This window comes from Pogona vitticeps, chromosome 5 (assembly GCF_051106095.1).
Source record: "Pogona vitticeps strain Pit_001003342236 chromosome 5, PviZW2.1, whole genome shotgun sequence".
Lineage (NCBI taxonomy): Eukaryota > Metazoa > Chordata > Lepidosauria > Squamata > Agamidae > Pogona > Pogona vitticeps.
In genome coordinates, this window is record NC_135787.1 from 170,574,263 (window position 1) to 170,595,371 (window position 21,109).

Here is a 21,109-nt window from a genome sequence, read left to right on the forward strand (position 1 = left end):
GTAGATTTGGGCTGGGGGTATGTTTCTATGTTGCTTTGTTTTTTGGTGATTTTTTTTTGCAGACCCAGCGTGGGACTGGCTCTGTTTATTTATTTTTATTTTATTTTTTTGGTATTTAAAAATTAGGTGCTGCTTTTTACTTTTTAAAAAATGTTCTGGGTGGGTTTTGGAGGGTAGATTTGGACTGGGGGTATGTTTCTATGTTGCTTTGTTTTTTGGTGATTTTTTTATTTTATTATATTTTTTTTGCAGTCCCAGCGTGGGACTGGCTGTTTATTTATTTTTATTTTATTTAAATTTTTGGTATTTAAAAATTAGGTGTGTTTTATGGTCAGGTGTGTCTTATGGAGCGAGAAATACGGGTATTTGTTTTAAAAAGAACCTTATATGAAGATAAAGAAATAGTCTTTTCCCCCTTCTAAGCAGAGCACCAGCAGTCAGTAGACAAAATAGTAGAATCTTCACATAAGACAATTTACTTTACAGATGGCAATTTGCTGGCCACTGGGATCATAAAAATGTTCTTGGCCTGTAAGGTTTGAGTGTCTCCTCCAAAGTACTCCGAACATCCTTTTGATCATGTCTGAAAAATAAGCAAATCCAGTTTCAAAATAAACTCAAGTAAAGCACATGTCCTTCATTAGGAAGTGGCCTTAGAACTCCAGGCACAATGATAGCTTTCAGATTAGCTTTTAGTGATGTCATAAGTATGTCAAAAATTCTTCGTAAAAGCATGGGAATGACCTTTTCATTTTTCTTAGAGGAGGAGGATGGCTACAGTACAAGAGATGTGATGCAGTTCTGGGAAAAGCACTAATTTCCCAGGTTTTACCTTCAGTTGTTTAAAACTAAAACAGTGATTAATTATCTGACAGAGGCTTTCCCTATTTCGTAGGGTATGGTCTGAAGGCAGCCTTACTGTAACTTTGCTGATAGGTAAAGGTAAAGGTTTCCCTTGACAATTTGTTTTGTCCAGTCGTGTTAGACTCTAGGGAGCGGTGCTCATCTCCGTTTCCAAGCCATAGAGCCAGCGTTTTGTCCGAAGACAATCTTCCGTGGTCACATGGCCAGTGCGACTTAGACACAGAACGCTGTTACCTTCCCACCGAGGTGGTCCCTATTGATCTACTTGCATTTGGATGCTTTCGAACCGCTAGGTTGGCGGGAGCTGGGACAGAGCAACGGGCGCTCACTCTGTCGCATGGATTCGACCTTACGACTGCTTGGTCTTCTGACCCTGCAGCACACGCTTTTGCGGTTTAGCCCGCAGCGCCACACTTTGCTGATACGAAGGTATAATTGTAATAAAATTTCAAATTATGTTGCAGTCTACATATCCTCTAACTTTAAGAGGCTGGGCAGGGAGCCGCCTCTCTCTTGTGTGTCTTTGTACCTGCACACATGACTCCACCCCTACCTGTGTGCAGGTTTCTGTCGCAACTGAAACCTAACATGATCGCTGTGCGGAGGGAGAAGACAGCTGCATGGAAGGAGGGAGAAGTGTGCGCGCATGCACATGTTCCAAGCTTAGAGGGAACCTTGGATGCTATACATGTCATACACAACATATGGACCTCATGTTTAAGAAATACTTGGTGTATTCTTTTTTGTTACTGACATTTTCTGTGTTTATTTTTTAATAATCTGGAGTGTTAACAACCCAATTATAAATGTATGTTCTTTTATCATTGTGTGAAGTCATGATGGTATTACTGCAATACAGCTATAATGTTAAGCTGTCCTGTGAATGTTCCAGGAAGGACCATCTTGGGCAGTGTTGAGCTCCATTTGTTTGACTTGTGTCTACTTCTTCTATGGCTCTGATATGTGCTTTTCGTTCTTTCTGATACAGCAGTGCCTCGCTAGACAGTTACCCCACATGACAGTTTTTTCCCTAGACATTGACTTTTTGCAGTTGCTATAGCGATTCACAAAACAGTGATTCCTATGGGGGAATTTCGCTGGACAGTGTTTGGTCCCTGCTTCGCAAACCAATTTTCGCTAGACAACAATTTTGACAGTTCCCTCCTTGCTCACAAAATGGGTGTTTTCGGGACCTAAGCTTCGCAAGACAGCTATTTAAACAGCTGATTGGTGGTTCGCAAAACAGCTTTCCTATGGCCAATCTTCGCTAGACAATGATTCTTCCCCATTGGAATGCATTAAACAGGTTTCAATGCATTCCAATAGGGAAATGCTTTTCACTAGACAATGATTTCGCTAAACAGCAATTTCAGTGGAATGGATTATTGTCTAGTGAGGCACCACTGTATTTAGTCCCTCTGGTTTAAATTGAGTGTTGTCTTTATATGCCAGCTTTCCCTCCGAAGATTTAGACATGTCCAGGACCTCCTCAGGAATGATTTTTCTAGTCCAATCCAGGAAGTTGGTCTGGGCCTCCTCCCCATATAAAAGTGTGCTCAGAAGGCAAAGCATGCCTTCGTAGAGACTTGTCAATTGTTCTTCTATGAGAGAGGTGTTGATCTGGCAGCATGAGTTCAATTCTGTTGCTGCTGCCATCTCCAACATAAGCATACAACAGGACCCTCTTATCCATGGGATCAGTATCCACTGATCTGAAAATATTAAAAAGTTAAAATATACAATTCATGAAAAAAATAATGTTCACATGCATTACCAGAACTGGACATAGAGGGAGTCAGAGAACACACTATGAAAAATGCATAGCATGGTCTCTGGCTGCTGAAGGCCTCTCCTCTTGCTTCGGGAGGCAGTGGTGACAGCACCTCCTGCCTGCAGGTTTACCTGGCAGTAAAACAAACATATAATATGGGGCCAGCATCGCTGGCTGGGCAATCTAAACAAAATGGGGCATGCTTAGGGCTAGCTAACCTTGACAAGCAGCTCAGCATGCTTGCCTCTCAAGACAGCAATGATAGCCTCCGTGCTTAGCCCTCCCTTTGGGTAACAATTGGGTTTGCATGGATCCTGTGTGCTCTGTTGTCCCAAGAACTTATCTTCACCTTTCAGATACAGTGGTGCCTTGACATACGAATGTCCCTACTTACAACCATTTCAAGTTACGACCAGCTCTGGCCGCAAACTTTTGCTTCTACTTGCGACTGGAGCTTCCACTTACAAACAGAAAAAGGCAGGGAAAAAGGTGGGAAATTCAAATTTCTAACTGTGTGTGTGGTGAAGAGCCTGCTGCTTTGTAGCTCTTTCGCCCTAGCAGTTAGAGAGTGTGCGTTGGAAGAGGCTTGGGACTGCCTCATTCTGCTTCTGAGTGTGTGTGTGTGTGTGTGTGTGTGTGTTTGCAGAGAGGCTTTGGGCTGCCTGGTAAGGTAAGGTGCTGTTTTCTGCTTTTTATAAACTGTTCTGGATGTTTTTGCAGCATAGTTTTGAGCTGGGATGGTTATATTTCTGTGCTGTGATGGGTCTTGGGGGGTTTGTTTGTTTTTTGGTTCCCCCCCATTTCTGATGAGTCTTGGGTTTTTTGTTGCTTTTTGGAGTGTTTTTCCCCATTTCCGATGGGCCTTGGGGGGTTTTGTTGCTTTTTGAGGGTTTTCTCCATTTCTGATGGGTCCTGCATGCTTCCCTTGCTTTTTTCTTTGTTTTCTTTGCATTTCTGACCTGCCCCCTTTGTTCTCTGTGTATTTCTGATCTGCTCTGTTTGTTTTCTGTGCATTTCCAATGGGTCTTGCACGGTTGATTGCTTTTATTTTCTTTTTCCCCCTTCAGCCTTGAGGGATTAATCACATTTCCAATGAGTCTTGCCATTATTTTTTTTTTTTTTGGTGTGTGTGTGATTTTTTTCTTAGTTCGGAACAGATTAATTGCATTATGGGAAACGGTGCTTCGACTAATGACCATTGCGAGTTACGTCCATCTTCTGGAATGGATTATGGTCGTAATTTGAGGCACCACTGTAGTTGACTAGGGTGCTTGCTGTAATCCGCATTTTTCAGCATCCATTGGGAGGGGCTTGGAATTCCTCCCCTGCAGATACAGGGGTCCTTTTGTATACAACTTGAGGGTATAGGATGGTATTCTGTAGACCATCTTGACTCCAGATGTGGGTGTTGTCATCATTCAGGCTGCTCTTTGCTATGTAACGTTTGACATCCTTTTTCCTGCTGGCAATCAGACTTGATATTTTGCATCAATATTGGACCTTTTCCGGGCATTTTGAATTATGGATACAAAAACACAATATCCCACATTCATAAACTGAAGTTTGTTTTTTTTAAAAAAATTGTATTTCTTTTAAAGCAGCGAGGAATCAGCAGTATGATCTTCCATTGCAAAACAGCAGAATAGTTGTTTAGTTGCTTTCCCCATTTCGTACTGGCAATTTACTGTGTAGTTTATCTTATTTTAACTTAGTTTAAACATTGTAAACTGCTTTTCCTTTGTGCAAAATTGCAGTTCTATGCTTTAGTTTTCTTAATTGTACAATCAAGTCTTCAATTGTATTATTTACTTCCTGGAATATAGCTTCCTTCCATGTTCACCGTAGACTCTTCGCTATTTCCTATTACAGGTCTCAGTGGTTAAGGGCTGTTACAGTAGGTATCAGAGGCCAAAAGAGTTGTGATTCTGTGATGCCTAAGAATCCTTAATCATCAAGAAATATAATAGGAGATAACAAACAGCCTCCAATGAAAATGGAAGAAAATCAGGAAGAGATTGCACCCGCAAAGAACTTCCTACACAATTAAGACAACTTACAGAACTGCAATTTTAAACATAAAGCCATAACATAAGAAATGTGGTAAACAGTGCCTAATTAGAAGCGGTTGCTGCTTGGGCTGCTTCCCAGACTCCTTTCTTGCTTTATGTCAACTATCTACCAATTAGTAGATCTTATTTTCATTTATTTAGTAATTCATTGCCTACCAGTTTTTTTTATTAAATTATGTTAAAGTCATTAAAACCAATAATTTTTAAAAAAGAAATATAATTTTTTTTTTAAAAAAAACACTAATTAGCCAGTTTGCTCATGTTTTCTAGGGGGAGCAGCCCTTGAGCTGCTGCCCAACATACAAGTTTGGCTTTGACCCCACACAGATCACCCACTCCTTATCTAAGGGGAAAAGGAAATGAAATGAAAAAAGTGGTGTTTGGAACACAGTCTAAGGTATATGAATTTTGTAGGCTTTTGATCTCATACAGAAAATGAGGGAGGAAAAACCTTCACCCTTTTAGTTGTGAGATTTCTCTGCATGAGATTTTTTCACAAAGTAATCCTGCAAGAAAATCTTACAAAATTTCTGGGATGTTTTGTACAGTGGGGTCTTGACTTGAGAACTTAATCCGTATTGGAAGGCGGTTCTCAAGTCAAAAAGTTCTCAGGTCAAATCTGCATTTCCCATAGGAATGCATTGAAAACCATTTGATCCGTATCTGCTCTTTTCCGTCCATAGAAACTAATGGGAAGCTGCTATTCCGCCTTTGACCACTAGAGGGGGATATTTTGTTTCTTTTTTTCTTAGGTCAAGAAAGGTTCAGGGAAGGCAGGGAAAATACAGTCCAGGCAGTCTGACGACTGTCTCGCAATCCACTCTCTAAACGCTGGGAGGAGTGAGGAAGCAGACAGGCACGCTTTTCACTGGCCAACAGTTAACTGAAAGTTCAAATTTTGCACTTTCCCTGCCTCCCACGTGGTTGTTTTCAGTTCTTAACTCAAATCTATGTAAGTCAAGTCAATATTTTCCTATGAGAGCGGTTCTTAAGTCAAAATGTTCTTAACTCAAGCCGTTCTTAAGTCAAGACCCCACTGTAGTCACTTTTTAATAGAACAATGGCAGTAGTGCAAGATTATTACAGTTCAGAATGACATCTTTCCTGTGCACTGTTCACCTGGAAAGAGTGGAAGGAACACCAAGGAATTGATAAAATTCATGTGCAGAATATCAGACTTCTTTCCTTTCTGGTTCAGAATGCTCTCAGAGGCACTGACCTGTGCAAGTTTGCTAGTTCACTTTGCAGAACAAAAGTGAAATATAAAGGAAAGTAAAAGAGAAAAAGAGATCAGAATCTAATTTTTATGGGAAGCTGGGAAATCTGACTGATGCAGGAGAAAGTCTCAGTGGGGAATCTTGGCATGGTAAAACTCAGGCAATCAGTGAAACTCAGAAATTTTACAAGCGCTTGTCACATCTATATCACATATGCATATGTACAAATACTTGTATCAGTGAACATTTTGAGAAGCTAAAACTGGATATTGAAGAATGTTTCAGTTTTATTCTCCAGATGGTCAGTCTTTTTCTTATCATAGTCAACAGAGCCAGAACTTGGATTTTTTTCAAATGAAACTTCTTCCTCCCCCTCCCCCCCAGTATCTTACTTGCCACATTGCGGAGGCAAATCTATAGTATTTCATGTAGAACAAAATCCTGCTATCAGCCTTGATACTATAGATTTAGAATTTTTTAAAAGGTGATTTTGTTTTAATCAGAGGGACTTCTCCATCCCCAGTGTTTCAGTAAACAATATTTGTCCGCAAGGAAACACATCTGGGAATGTAAATTATTGATGTGTTGTTTTGTGAGTTAATGTAATTATTTCTCTGTTTTTAAGATAGCTACTCACATTAAGAAGTCTTAACTTATATATTTCATCCAATAATTTTCAAAGGATTGTACATACTGTAGGATGGGTATATATTGTAGGCCACATTTCTCCCTGTGAGTGGACCCGAGTGGCTCACAATGTCAAAACTAGTGATAGTAAAAACATAATAAATTGCAGATTAAAAAGGAACTAAACTGCATAATAATAGTTACAAATACATTAAGTAATTGAAAACATTAAAAAAATTAAAACCAAACTTTAAAAAAAACAGCATCTAAGGTCTCAGTCATGGATTATTAAAAGCGTGCTTGAAGAAGTGGGTCTTCAACTGTCAAAAAGATAAAAATGAAAATGGAGCAGGAAAAGAAGATAGGTAGAATAATACAGGTTTGGAATGGGCAGAAGCCTCTTGTGCTGGCTGATCTCTAATCTGGATCTGTCAACAATATTGGTATGCCGGCTGAAACTAGCTCATAGAAGAGTTCCAACCCTCAAAAATTTTTGATTAGGAGAGGAGCTGACTTCTGGTTCAAACTCCTCTCAGGCAAGGGTATGAGATCAAAGAACGCAGGATTAGGCCAGGGACAAGGTAGGTTTAAGTAAGAATAGAAGAAGGTTGGATTCAGCAGAGCCTCAGTTGGTTTAGTGGCAGCTCAGCTAGTCTCAACCATCTTGGTGCATAAGTGTTGTGCCTTGAAGTTGATTCCATAGACTAGGTTGCAGACTTAAATACTGAAAAAAAAATTAAATTTGGATTGACAGGGTACTGCTGTTTATCTTAAGACTGACTTCTTCCAAACCATTCAGGGTGATTGATAGCCTAACATTTATTTTAAGCAATTAACTACAGCCTGAGCATTGAGAGTACATTTGCAATTTGCAGTTATAGTATATACCAGCTGCTTCCAACTAGATTCCAGCCATGCCTTGCAGATTTTACAGTATACCATTTCCCCAGAGTTTCTCACTTGCATTTTCCCTCAGCAAATTGCTGGGACATGTGTTGAAATGCAGACTTTGTTTTAAAATCATAATTCAGATGAATTTGAAATTCATAATTCTAATATAGTAAGTTTCTATAGTAAAAGAAATAATAAACATTAGTAAAAATAGCAGAGATGAATGGCTAGATAGTGTACACTGAATAGTATCTACGTGCAACACAAGTGAAAATGATAGCAGTATACACAAATTTGGTTGCTGTTTTGCCTATAGTGGAAGTTTTGACACTGAAGAGTCAGAAATCACAGAACAAAAAAGGGTCCCGCAAACTACCTAATGCAGGCTTCTTTCTTAAAGTCAGACTTTTCTCCCATTTGTTCACATCTATGATACAGATGTGTCTCTCCAGATTAGGTTCCATTATCTGAATATTAACATGCCAGAAACAAATAGTGATTTAAGAAAATCCCATACCCAGATGTCTCATTAATTCAGGGTTAGTACAAACAGGCAAATGAGTCTGTCAATCCACATGCTTTGGAAGAAGGCAGGATTCATTGAAGCTAATTTAACTTGGTGAAGAATTACTCGCTGGTTCAACAAAAGTCACTTACAGCCTAAGAGTTAAGTAAGGATCGTGCTCTAATCTTTTCCAAGATTAAAAAATTGTGATTCATGCTATTTAAATCCACACCCAAGTTGGAACAATTTCTAGTAGTTGGGAACAGAAGGATAAAGACTAAATCACTTTGGGGAGAAATATTCTAACATCCCAAGGCTCAGAACCTTGCAACCTAAGGTTTGAGCTCTTTTTGGTTCACAGTGGCTTCTGAAATGTTGCTTTTGCAAACATTTCTGTTTATATTTTGGGGTTTAAGTACTATCGTCTTATTTTCAAATAAGAACTTCTTACTAAGAAAGATGATTGTGAAGGGAAAGACCAGAAGTACCGGGTCTTTCTGGTGGAGCTGTCTCCACCGACTACCCTAAGTCGTAAAAGGGATCAAGGCTCAGATACTCAGGATTTAGAAGAGGCAAATACATGGGGGAAAGGGGTGTCAAAAGCAGTGGACACCCGAGTGCTGAAAGAGAGATGGAAAGGGTTAAAAATAACTAATCCTTTTAAGGAAGAATTGGCAGGAAGGAAGGAGGTTCATGAGGTGGTGGAGGAAGGGGGCTGGGAGAAATCAAGGCAGAACAAGACAACATTCCTGGAGGTTGGGAATGAATATGGCTGCAGGACCCGCGGATGGGAAAATGGGAACAAGTCCGGGTGCCTAAAGCTGAAGCGGAGAATCGGAGGAAGAAAGGATTACCCCAAAAGCCATCGTATTGGGGTGAGTCCGAGACCCGTGAATGGAGAAGAAAAATTAGGGAGGAGAAGGAAGCCATCTCAAGGGAAAGAGAGGCTCACTGGGCATGGCATTTAGAAGAACTGAGGAAGATGGGATGCTTCCTGGACCTTGGGGTGAATCGCCAAGAGAGAGAGACCCGTCCTGGGGATGGATGGGAGATGAAGAGACCCTCCCGCTTCTAAGTCCTACTGACCAGGTTTTGGAACTGAGGGTCAGGGACAAGTTTGTGCCGGTCCACGGGGCCAGAGTTTGAGAAACGTTATGGATGAAAGCCTTTGGTTGCCCTTGCAAGAGCCGTTGCTTGAACAAGAGACTCAGTTAAACAAACATGTTATGGTTAAAACCCCATTGGGTGAAGTAATAAACAACAAGTTATTTGATAAACCATCTGATGGTGTTTTATTGAAAACAAGGGAAGCCCAACCACACGACCCTTCACAATGATGAATCATAGCTATCTCTAACTATTCTGGGTTTTCGTTTCCAGATTCTGCACACTATACTGCACAGGTATAGGTTGTTGCAGCTATATATTTTGCTTCCTGCCTCTCCCTTGATAGTATGTGTGATTCCATTAAAATTTCTGAATTAACCCAATTCATGTTGCATTTGAGTCATTCATCAAATAGCCCAGAAAAGCTGTCTCAACATGATTGAACCTACATTTGTATCAAAATTGTTTTCATGTGGTGTTTTACCAATGTGCAGGCGTATATCAGTGAATTGCTGAGTTAGAAATGTTGAGGTAACTATTTTAGATTGCAGAAGCCCATTGGCAATATTGTGGGGGAGATGGGCAACTGAATTGAAGGAACTGAATGTTGAGGCAAACATATTACCACATTGGAATTAATTTTATAAATCTTCCTAGTTTAATATTGAAGAGAGCAAATCCATGAAACTGTCACGGTTCCCTGGTCAAAATCTCTCTTTACAGCCACTCATTTTTCTTTACAGATTGCAGATTTTGGGCTTTCAAATCTTTATCAGAAAGACAAATTTCTCCAAACCTTCTGTGGAAGTCCATTATATGCATCTCCTGAGATTGTCAATGGAAGACCTTATCGAGGCCCAGAAGTAAGCAGAAGATTTGGGATGAAAATAGTTATATGTTTGGTGTGTGTGAATCTTTAGAATTTGATTAACTGGCTTGTCTTAATAATTCAAATTACTTATTTCTTATATGGAAATCCCATCAAATGATGCTTGCAGTTGCTTTGCATACAGATTACCAGTTTTTCCACAGGATATCCATATGCTCATTATTAAGCATAAGTGGATGTTCTGTTCCTATTATAGTTCAATCCCTAATCCTTATTTTTTTGTTTGTTTGTTTCTCTGCTTTAGGTTGACAGCTGGGCCCTTGGTGTGTTACTTTACACTCTGGTTTATGGAACAATGCCATTTGATGGCTTTGATCACAAAAATCTAATCAGACAAATCAGCAGTGGAGAATACCGTGAGCCAACACAGCCTTCAGGTATAAATCTGAAGCCTAATGATTAGAAAGACTGTAAATCCCCCAATCTGTTGCAGCTCACATGGAACTTCACAAATTGCACCCACTTTCTTCTTTTTCAGTCATCAAAACATAGTCTGTCCTCAGTTCTTATCTGGGTAGTGGCCTAACCAAGAACTTCTTAGGGTAACATGATTTTACTGGATTCAAGAAACATCATCAAACTCTTTTTTGCTAAGACTTTGTCAATGGAAAGTCTCTTAACCTTTGAAAATGTAATTGCTCAGACAAGCAGTAAATGATTCACAGTAGTGCTCTGCCTTAGTCTTTATATTTACCCAGTCTCAAGAAAATAATGAATAAACCCAGGGGAGCAAATTTCAGCTGAACAATTTTGTCCAATGTCTAACATGAGTAATAATATTTGTGTATCTTATGACACAGAAAAGGGCTGATAATACCACAACAGAAATTAAGAAGTTTATTCTGACAGATTGTTCACAATGGCTCCTTTTGGTTATATAATTTATAATCCATTTCACTGAATGTTCATAATTTTTAACATATTGACTGATGCTATCTTCTCTGATACTATGAATTTTCCATGTCCCCTCACCTCCTCTACCTTTTATTTTGTATGTGTGATGGAACTGAGAAAACAGGCAAGCTAATATATCTGATGATTGCTGTTTTTATGGTTTCCTAAATTTTTAAGGTCTAAGAATAATTATGGTGTGGATATTAACATTCTCAAAAATATATTTTGGGGACATTCCTCTGTTTGTAATGCTTACACATTTAAAAGCGTACACTTTAAAAAGTGTAAACTGTGGACAAATAGTATAAAAGAGCATCACACACACACACACACACACACACACACACACACACACACACACACACACACACAAAAACATATATAAATCCACATTTTATGTTTTCCCCCAAAATACATATTGTTATATGCATTTCACCTAAAATGATTAGAGTACTGTACATTTATTTCTAAAATATGCATTTTATATTCATGTTTAAATGTATTTTAATACTCCAAAACTTTAATAGGTTTATTGAGCCAAGAATTGCAGTATTCAGAGAAATTAGAAAACCAAAGGACTGTAGTCTGCTCCATAAATGACTTCTGGAAAGTACAAGTCAGGTTGTTCCACTTAAGAATGCAGATGTAACAAAATCTTGAAAGAATCTCAGTTTGTGGTTATGCTTCTTCATGTAGATAGGGATTTACATGATGAAATGGTCTTACCTATAAAAAATGTGGCATGGTTGGTAGAGTGACAGTCAGAAGGCCTGTATTCAAATCCCTACTCACCCATGGGGAGTGTGGAACTGGCACAACCACTCCATAAATATCTCATTTAGCCTGAAAGCCCTATCAAGATCACTGTCAGTTGGTTCTGACTTGATGACACATAACAGCAAACATTAAAAACTGGGTATCAGAGAGCAGGATTTATCTATCAGTCTTATTCATACTATGAATTTAGTATGAACAGATATATAATAAATAAAGTTATTTATTATATGAAGTATAATTGGTCATGTAAGCACTCAGGTACTGTGTGAAGTGGTACAGTCCAAACCACGTTTACTGTGGTAAAGAGAAATAAACTGTAGTGATTCAGTGACATGGGCACACCATGAGATGAAAACTGATATAGAAATCTACTTGTATTAAGTGTCTAAACTTAATAATTAAGTATTATGAATTTTCAGGTAGGGAACACCATAGAAATATTCAGTTGCTACTTCCATAGATGTATTTGCAAACATATAAGGGAATGCCTTATTCCCTCCACCCCTCCATAATTTATTAGTTCACATGGAAAGTTATATATGTACGATAGAAACATTTCTGCTTGCCCTTAGGCTCTACGTCTAACAAAACTGAAGAAATGGGGATACTTGCATGTAGAGCCTACATGTGAACAGGAACAGGTGCTCTGCAGACATATCACTTTCCACATCTAGAAGGTGGCAAGAAAGGGGAGGGGCACTCATTTCAACATAGTGAGTGTATCTGTGGAGGTAGGGACTAAATACTCCTATATCTTCGTATGCATTTCCAAAGAGCTATAGCTCTAACCCCTTTTAGCATTTTAGAATGCCTGTTAATACGTCACATGGCTGTTTTTGAATTAAACTGAAAAATGCTTAAAAAGAAATTATTAATTGGTATTCTTTGTAGATGCTCGTGGCTTGATCAGATGGATGTTGATGGTGAATCCAGAACGCCGAGCAACTATTGAAGACATAGCCAATCATTGGTGGGTTAACTGGGGCTATAAAAGCAGTGTTTGCGACTGTGATGCATTGCAAGACTCTGAGTCCCCTCTGCTGTCTAGGTTCATAGACTGGCATCATCGTTCTAATGGCCTCCAGCCAGAGTCTGATACCAAAATTAAGTGCCTTTCGAAACCCAAAGGATCCGAAGTCATGCTAGAGAGACAGAGGTCTCTGAAAAAATCAAAGAAGGAAAATGACATAGTACAGTCTATTCAGGAAGGAGGTGTCGAAAATGCATGTAAATTAAACTCCAAAAGGCCAAAAGGCATCCTGAAGAAAAGGAGCAATAGTGAACATCGATCTCATAGTGCAGGATTTATTGAAGGAGTAGTCAATCCAGTATTGCCTTCCACTTTTAAAACAGAGCAGGAGTTATATAGGACAGGCATGTCCATTAAGTGTGTTGTGGAAGGGGAAGTAACGGGTAAATATAGCACTAAGCAGTCTTCCTTAATGCCAAAAAAAGGAATCCTCAAGAAGACTCAGCAAAGAGAATCAGGATACTACTCCTCTCCAGAACGGAGTGAATCTTCAGAACTCTTGGACCATAATGAGGATGTGGGAAACAGTGACACATCCCCAGGTGTAACTGAAACATTAAGAATAGAGCCTCATAGCCATTCTTACAGACGGAAGGGTATTTTAAAACACAGCAGCAAATATTCCCCCAGTAGCACGGATTCAGCTTTAATCAGCCCAGATGCACCAACACTGGAAGCTATGGAGGAAGCAATTCTGCCCGGAGATGGATTATCTCGAAGTTACAGCCGCCCTTCTAGTGTAATCAGTGATGACAGCATCCTATCAAGTGACTCATTTGACTTGGTGGACTTGCAAGAGAATAGGCTCAGAATCAGGAGCTGCGTGTCAGCTGAAAATGTTCTTCAGATGCAAGATTTCCAGGGACTTCAAAACCGCTCTCGACCACAGTACCTGAAACGCTATCGGAATCGGACAGGCGACAGCAGTTTTTCCCTCCTTACAGACATGGATGATGTCACTCAGGTCTACAAGAAAGCTCTGGAGATCTGTAACAAACTAAACTAGCAGGTGGGAGATAGCAGGGCTGGAAGAAAAGGGTCTTGGGTACCTTTATGATGGAGTTGGCCCAATTTTTAATTTGCTGGCCATGGTAGTGTAATGGAAGAGATATTGAACAGTCATAGTGTCTGTTGAGGTCTGTTGAGGAAAAATTCATCTCATACTCATTATGCAACCTTACAGCTTATATAGTCAAAATACTACCTAATGTCAAAAGAAGTTACAATAATGTATAAAGTGAAACCTCATGAATCTGGCAGACAGAAAAAGATCATGTTCCAGTGGCTATAAGCTGAAGCTAGACAAAATGTAAACTGGAAAAAGGGTACATGTATTTATATTAGAGAAGGTAACTTACCACTGGAAAAGCTATAATGCTAAAAGAAAAGAAAAACATTTTTAAAAAGAAAAAGTCAACAGTAAAGTTATTTGCAGGTGGATTTGATAATGCCCACATGTTCAAGGGAATGATATTTTCTGATTCCAAGCCAAACAAAACCCTGATCCAGAGAAACACATGTGCAGCAGTGGGTTGTCTGCTGCACACACAGATCAATGCCTACTTGTTCAGCCAGTGATCGGCACTGCCAGTTATCTGCTGGTCATGCTACCCTGTGAGAAGACATTTTATAATTGCGTTGGGAAGTGTTTTGTGTAGAGTTTAGGCTAGAAAGAGATAGTGAGATAGTGAAATGTTGACAAGATAGTGAAAGTATGGAAGGAGATATGTTTTTCCCGAAATAAAAGAAGCAACCAAGGTCTCTGAAAATCTGCATAGCCATACTGATGTATTAGAATATGGCTTCAAATTGGGCAGAAGTGGTGGAGAATCCTGATAGTATTGGTTGCAGAGGAAAACTCTAAAATGTCTTGACAGTTTTTATTCAAGCTTCAGTGCATCTGCTATTCCACATTATCTGTAGCTCCCATTGGTAGGCACAATCCAAAGAAACAGTTATTGATTTCCCATAAAGTTAGTGGAATGCTATTGTGGTGTTACACAATTGAATTTTAATTCCTTCAATTAGATTCAAGCATGCCTTCATTTCATGGAATCACTGTCTTCCATCTCTTCCTTCCATTAAATTTCTTCTTTTTCCCCAGTTTTTGCTTAACAGATTTGGTAAGAAAACTCCAGTTCAAAGAATAACTATTAGAGTCATAGTCCAAAATCCTATTATTTGTGTCTGCTGGCATAATAGAATTGGTGTTAACTTCACTGGCAAATTGCTATAAGTGAAGGAATTAGATCAGCATTTGTTGTTGTGTTCAAGTTGTGTAACTACGCACACAACAGCAAATGCCTCACTAACTTTTAAACTTGCAACAGTTCACCAATGAGATTTGCTCCAGTTGCATTAAGAAAGTGGAAAAACTCAACAGTATTTAAGAATTGTATAGCTGGCAAGAACCTCAAAGGATTATCAACTTCATTCTAGTCCTGATATAGGAGACTTACAGCTAAAATGCCCATGACAGAAAACAGCCCATTCAACCTCTGTTTAAAAATCTAAAGTGAAGGAAAGTCTTATCATCTTCCAAAATAGTCCATTCCACTGTCAATTGACAATAACAATGACAGTTGACATCACTAATAGGAAGTTCTTCCTAACATTTAGTCAAAACCTGCTTTGAATCCTTTAACTTGGGTACTACTCTATGCACTCACAGAAAACAACCTTCACTTTCTATATCACAGCCCTTCAAATATTTGAAGATGGCTCACTGTCTTCTCTTCCCCAGGCTAAACATAACCAGCTCCTTTAACTGTTCTGATAGGTTGTGGTTTCCAAATAATTTACTATCTTGATCATCCTCCTCTGAACTTTTTAAGGAATCAACAGAATCTGGTTTCTATAGAATCAAGCTACACATGAATTTAAGGAAAGGGTCTAGGGCACAAGTATGTAGCAGAACAAACCAATACAAATCTCTTACTAGGAAGAACAACTGATAATCTAAGATAAGTTTAAAACAAGAAATCAACACACAGGAGATCAAAAACAAAACATTGAGATCAAACAAGCATTTCCTAAGATTAAAGAAATTCTGATGGGGAAGGGAGGAAGAACTTGTTCCGCTGTGCAAATTGTGTGAGTCACAAAAATTATGAAAATGTATACCATATATCTAATTGTGCAAACTAATGTAATAGATTTTTAGTTTGATGAATGGCAGAATTTAGGTTTTGTCAAAGAATTTGAATTCATAGTTACATATTTCAAAAGCATAGCACAGAACTCCAGAGACTGTGTCAATAAGTGATGCATTATGAAAATAGAAGAAATGTGACTTTTGAGCAGGAATACGGGAATCAGATAGGAGACTTAATGAGAAATACAGTTTAAGAATGTGTATGTATTACGGATGTTGTTGTATGGCCAGTGGGGTCAAATTGAAGAAGATAAAACATGTCTCATGGACATAAATTTAAAATTGCAGTTGAAGGCTTTAGCTCCCATAAAGGTACCAGTTGGGTCTACTAGAATTATGTGAATGTAAGCCTTTCTTTAAATACGCACTATGTATTTAACAGGCCTGGGCAATTCAGAATCATGGGGCCCACTTTGGTTCACAATTATCCCTACAAGCAGTTCCAACTGAGTTTCATCATAAAATTAGCTTACAGTGTGAAAATCTTGCAGCTTTAAAATAAAGTCTTAGTCCTCACATCTAATGAGAAAAAATTGGCCAGGATTCTGTTCCTGCATTTAACACTTCCAACCTCATGAGTTACCTGAGTAAAGAATTTGGCCCATTTTAACATGCACCTCCAAATGTTGCAGGAAACTAGTGCCAAACTCAAGAGATTACACAATGAATGATATGTGAGTTATAAGAAAGTATTATTTTACATTTCTCATAATTATGTCTGAACAGACTAATTTTTTTAATTAGAATACTTTCATTTCAGAATGACAAGTGAATTTGTTGGTTTTATTTTTCCAGAGGAACTCTTCCAGTTCTTGAGGACTGCTATATCTAGGAAAAAGTTTTGGAACCAATTAATTATTCGATCTTCAGCAAATGCCACTGAATCCCTGCAAAATCTATATAGCCATACTTGCGCAAATGAGGACAGAATTCTTCTGTCCTGTGCTGAGAACATTTTCTTCTTTGTATACTGTTGAATACCTAACACAGTATAAGTAACTTACCTTCTCTTACCTCGCATACTGTGTACTATGTGGACAGCCTATCCCTAAAGCATGTTTACTTAGAAGTCAATCCTAATGAGTTCACAGGAATTTACTCCCAAATAAGTGAGCATAGGATTGATTGCAGCCTTAGAGAGGGGTATATAAATTTAAAGCCTTCCCCCCCCAGCAATTTGGTTAAAATATTTATCAACATAAAGGCCATGCTTCGATTCAGCTTTGTACAAACATTGCTTGCTGTTATAGGACCAATCTCAAGTTGTGTTGGAAGTGGGTTTCTATGAAATAGTGCTGACTTACTCTGCTTGTCTGACACAATTAAACGTTTAATTGATGTACGCAGGGAGGGAAAGGGAACTCTCGTCTCCTGTTGGGAGGAACTAACAATCACTTCCAAAGTGAGCTCTACCTAAGTAGATGATGCCCAGGCCTGCCATTTTATGTACAAATGTGAATGATTGATTGATTTCTGCCAAACTGGAAAAATGTTCTGTAAGGACTTACTGACATATTATCATTCCTAGAAGAAGCAGAACACATGACTGCACATTGTTATTATTAGTGTTGTGTATTTTTTTCCTTATTTAATTTGGGAAGTTCCTTTTTTATATTTCAAAGTTGACTTTTTAATTTGAATTTGTCATTTTTTTTAATTTATTGGTCTGAAAGCCATTTCAAAGGTATAATAATATATTTTGGTGTAATTTAATTGGTGCAGCATTATTTTACAGCTATGGCCAAAATGTTTCCTTTTAAAAATGTTGTTCTTTTTGTCTTGCTCATTGGTTAGTTTGATCTCTATGAGGCAGGGGGAAAAGCTGGATAATCACCTAAAGTGTTTGTATTTTTAATCTGATACTGTCTTTTTTATGAAATAAAAAATTAATAAAAATGTGAATGGTATTGATACCAACACCATCCCATTTTAAACAACATTAGCTTTGGAAAGCTGTAATAGTCCTTTGAGGGAGGATCGCAGCATACTCTCAGAAAATATATGACAAAATTTAGTCAAAGCTTTTACTTGAATGTATTGGCACTTATGTGGGTGGTTGCTGAAATTGAATGTTGTGAAAAACTCAGCCTGCTGACAACCAGGATGTTAGAATGCTCTGACATTTCTAGTCGCTAGAAAGGGAAGGGAAAGGGAGGGAGAACAGGATTCACGTTTCCTTTCCTCCTATCTTAATTCTGGAGGAGGGAAAACCATTACATCAGCTCCAGGTTGGCCTGAATGGGGCCATGGCAGGGGGCTATCCACCACCTTTCCTATCCACCTAGTTTTTACATCTCCAACTTTATATCTCTGACATGGAGAGGTTAGGAGGAATGTTTGGGATCAAGGCTGGAGATCTGTCCCTGAACTTGAATCTAACCTACCCTACAGCTTCTGGGATGCAGAGCTTAGAAATGTTACTTTTTTTGGATTACAGTTTGCAGAATCTCCCAGATAGCATACTCACGTTGGCTAAGGGATTCTGGGAGTTGTGTTCTAAAAAGTAACTTTCCTGAGATGCCATCTTACAGTTCAGAAGACTGCAACCTGTGAATACCAAGATTTCATCTCTGTACAGTATAATGCATAAGCCATCTTGATGTTTCAATAGTAACCAAATATGATAGCAGATAATAACAGCATTCTCATAAATCAGTAGAGTTAACAAAATGCAGTCAAGAAAAGCTGCTGGAAGCTTTCAGTTCTTAAAAAAAGGTGGTGGGGGCTCTGGAGAAAGAAAAACTGATTATTTCCAGGAGGGAAATTTACAATTAAAGAATCTTCATTATTCTTCTCTGAAAGGAAAGGGAGGGAATGATATTTTGCATTTCATTTTTTTAATGCTTAATGCTAAATGCTAATAGTAGTGTAATTCAAATCCTAATTGGACAAAAGGTTTTCCACCATCTGCTGTGATCAGATTCCAGAAATACAGCTTTTAGTTTGCAGATAGATGTCCTTGGAGAAAACAAAAATGCACATGGACCTACATTTTGTTTTCAGTCATTACAGATCACTCTGTAAGGCCAGCCATCACCAAATCTTACATTCATAGAAGCCATTTTCTAAGATTCACAAAATACTTATTTTTTCTATTACATACTTTCTTTTTGTTTATATCTTTCACTGTACAAAAAAAAGTATTGCTGGTAAAACTCGATTCATTATTTTTTTCGGATTTAAATGTTAATAAATAAAAACAAGTTCTCTCTAGCCATAAAATTTCAGTCCAAACATCCAGTCGAACAGTTGAACAACCAGGGAAGATATGAAAGTCATGGTAGGGCATAATGAAGGAGGATGTTTTAGAAGTATGAAAGATCTACCTCTTTTCAAATATTTTAACACACCTGATCCCTGAAGGCAGAAAGTGGCAGATTAGCAACTGATAAGGACAAGAGAGAAGCAGCAAATAATTCTCTTCAATTGTGTTCCATCCTTTCTAACACAGAGCTCCAAACAACAAACATGGAGCTGACTTATTTTTATCTGCAGAATAACTCACTGAGATAGGTTGTGTTGTGTTATAGTGAAATAAATGCTAAGGATAGGGAAGAATTTGAATGTACGCATTTGCAGAAGTCAACAACGTGGTTTTTGAAAAATCAGAATTACTAGTGGAATGCAGAAAAGTTGATTGAGGGATTCTGGTAACTAGTAAAAAAAAATCCCAACATTTCCGAAACTCTGAGACACATGTATAACTTTCAGGTGAGTCTTTGAGGTGATGACAGAAAATTATATATATCTAAATTTATTTAAATTAAAAATATATTCTCTGTATTTTATCCAGAATGGTATTATGTTTATTAACTCAGCGGAGACTCTGAGCTTCTGCAAATCAAAAGCTATGTCTAGGAGGGAACTGTGTTATCACAGCAGGAAAAAGTGGGCTTTATCTTGACTGCCTGGGACAGATAAGAAACTAGGAACCCTGTTCTCTTACATGTAAAAGTAGAATCTTCTTGTCACACACATTCTTTTAGTAATTGTCAAGAGACAAAATTTAATTAAATCCTGTGATTACGGCCATTGTATTCAATCCAATACAAAAAAAAGAGTAACTTAATCTCAAATCATCAAGGAGAAAAAAACTCTGGAAAAATACCCATACTTAAGACAAAATAAAAGGGCTATGCTGTCAGATGAACAGGGTAACTAGGTATTCAGAGTGCGTGACTAAGCTAGGAAACCTCTGCATATTTTTAAAAGAGAGGCTTAGAACGTCTGGCATGTGTTACTTGTTAATGCTCTATACACAAAGAAGAGAGCCATTTTAAAATCAAATTTATGTTCAGTCCAATCTAACTTTTGCATCCCCCATCCCCCACTGAAAAGTATAGAAACGCAGCAACAGTTTTAAGTCACAGGAAAAATAAGTCAGGCTAAAACAAAACAAAAATTAAAAAATTCAAAAACATGACACCTTAAAGACTAACTGCTATATTATCAGGACCTCTAATTCAGAAAATCAGGCAAAAACAAAATAAAAATTAAAAGAAATGTGGGCAGTTTAAAGAATAGCTGCTACAGTATATTTTAATGTGGACAAGTCTACTCCATTAGATTCCCTGGACATTATGTGGTTGCTGGGGAAAGAAGTGACTCAGCCCGTCCCCAAAGCAGATGGAACTGCAGGACAAATTCTGATCACACCCATACTCATCTGGAGAAGAAAATTCCTGGTTTATTTTTATGTGTTTTGATTTTAATTTTGTTTCTTTTGCTGTTTGGTGTAGTTGAAACTCCTGCTGTCCCACAGAAAACAACACAGAAATCAAGGTTATTGGTTGGGCAGTTTTAATTGGATAGCTATGATTGGGCACTAATGTGTTTACCTATCCTATACCAGCCCTATTCCTTTGTTAAACTCATTTTGCTTGTGGGAAATTAGGATAGTCCAGTCTAGTATTGTTATTCAGTCTCTGGCTTGTTACATTTTTGTTTCTGTTTTGCTTTTTTAAAAGGAGATATGCCAAGTTGATTATAGCTGGAATACAGTTAGTTAATCAAAGGGTGGAGGGAGTGAAGGAAATTTAAAAAAAGCAGTGAGATTCTAGTTTAAAGCAGGAAAGACGCTCACTGGACATCATGCTTACCCATTAAGAAACAACAGAAGAGTAAATGTAGCATACCTTTTTCTAAGAAGCCAGCTCCTAAGAAAGACTGTTCTGTATCTGAATAGCAAGGTCAGTTTTTAATTTATAGATGGACACAAGGTGACCAGTCAGGGTGGAAATGTGCAGTTAGAAAGCTGATTGATGTGCACTTGGAAATATGGGCTAGAGGGAAGAATTTGACAGTTTTTTTTTTA

General features: G+C 38.2%; 1 protein-coding gene across 1 annotated transcript in view; it reads left to right on the top strand.

The window, feature by feature from the left end:
- The window catches only part of NUAK1 (NUAK family kinase 1), a 62,301-nt gene extending 44,604 nt beyond the window's left edge, over nt 1-17,697 (top strand). Inside the window, exons 5-7 of the mRNA XM_020803644.3 lie at nt 9,795-9,914; nt 10,185-10,317; nt 12,503-17,697. Of these exons, the coding sequence (XP_020659303.2) occupies nt 9,795-9,914; nt 10,185-10,317; nt 12,503-13,647 (1,398 nt within the window). The 3' untranslated portion in view covers nt 13,648-17,697. The remainder of the gene's footprint in view (nt 1-9,794; nt 9,915-10,184; nt 10,318-12,502) is intronic.
- The last annotated feature ends 3,412 nt before the right edge of the window (nt 17,698-21,109 follow it).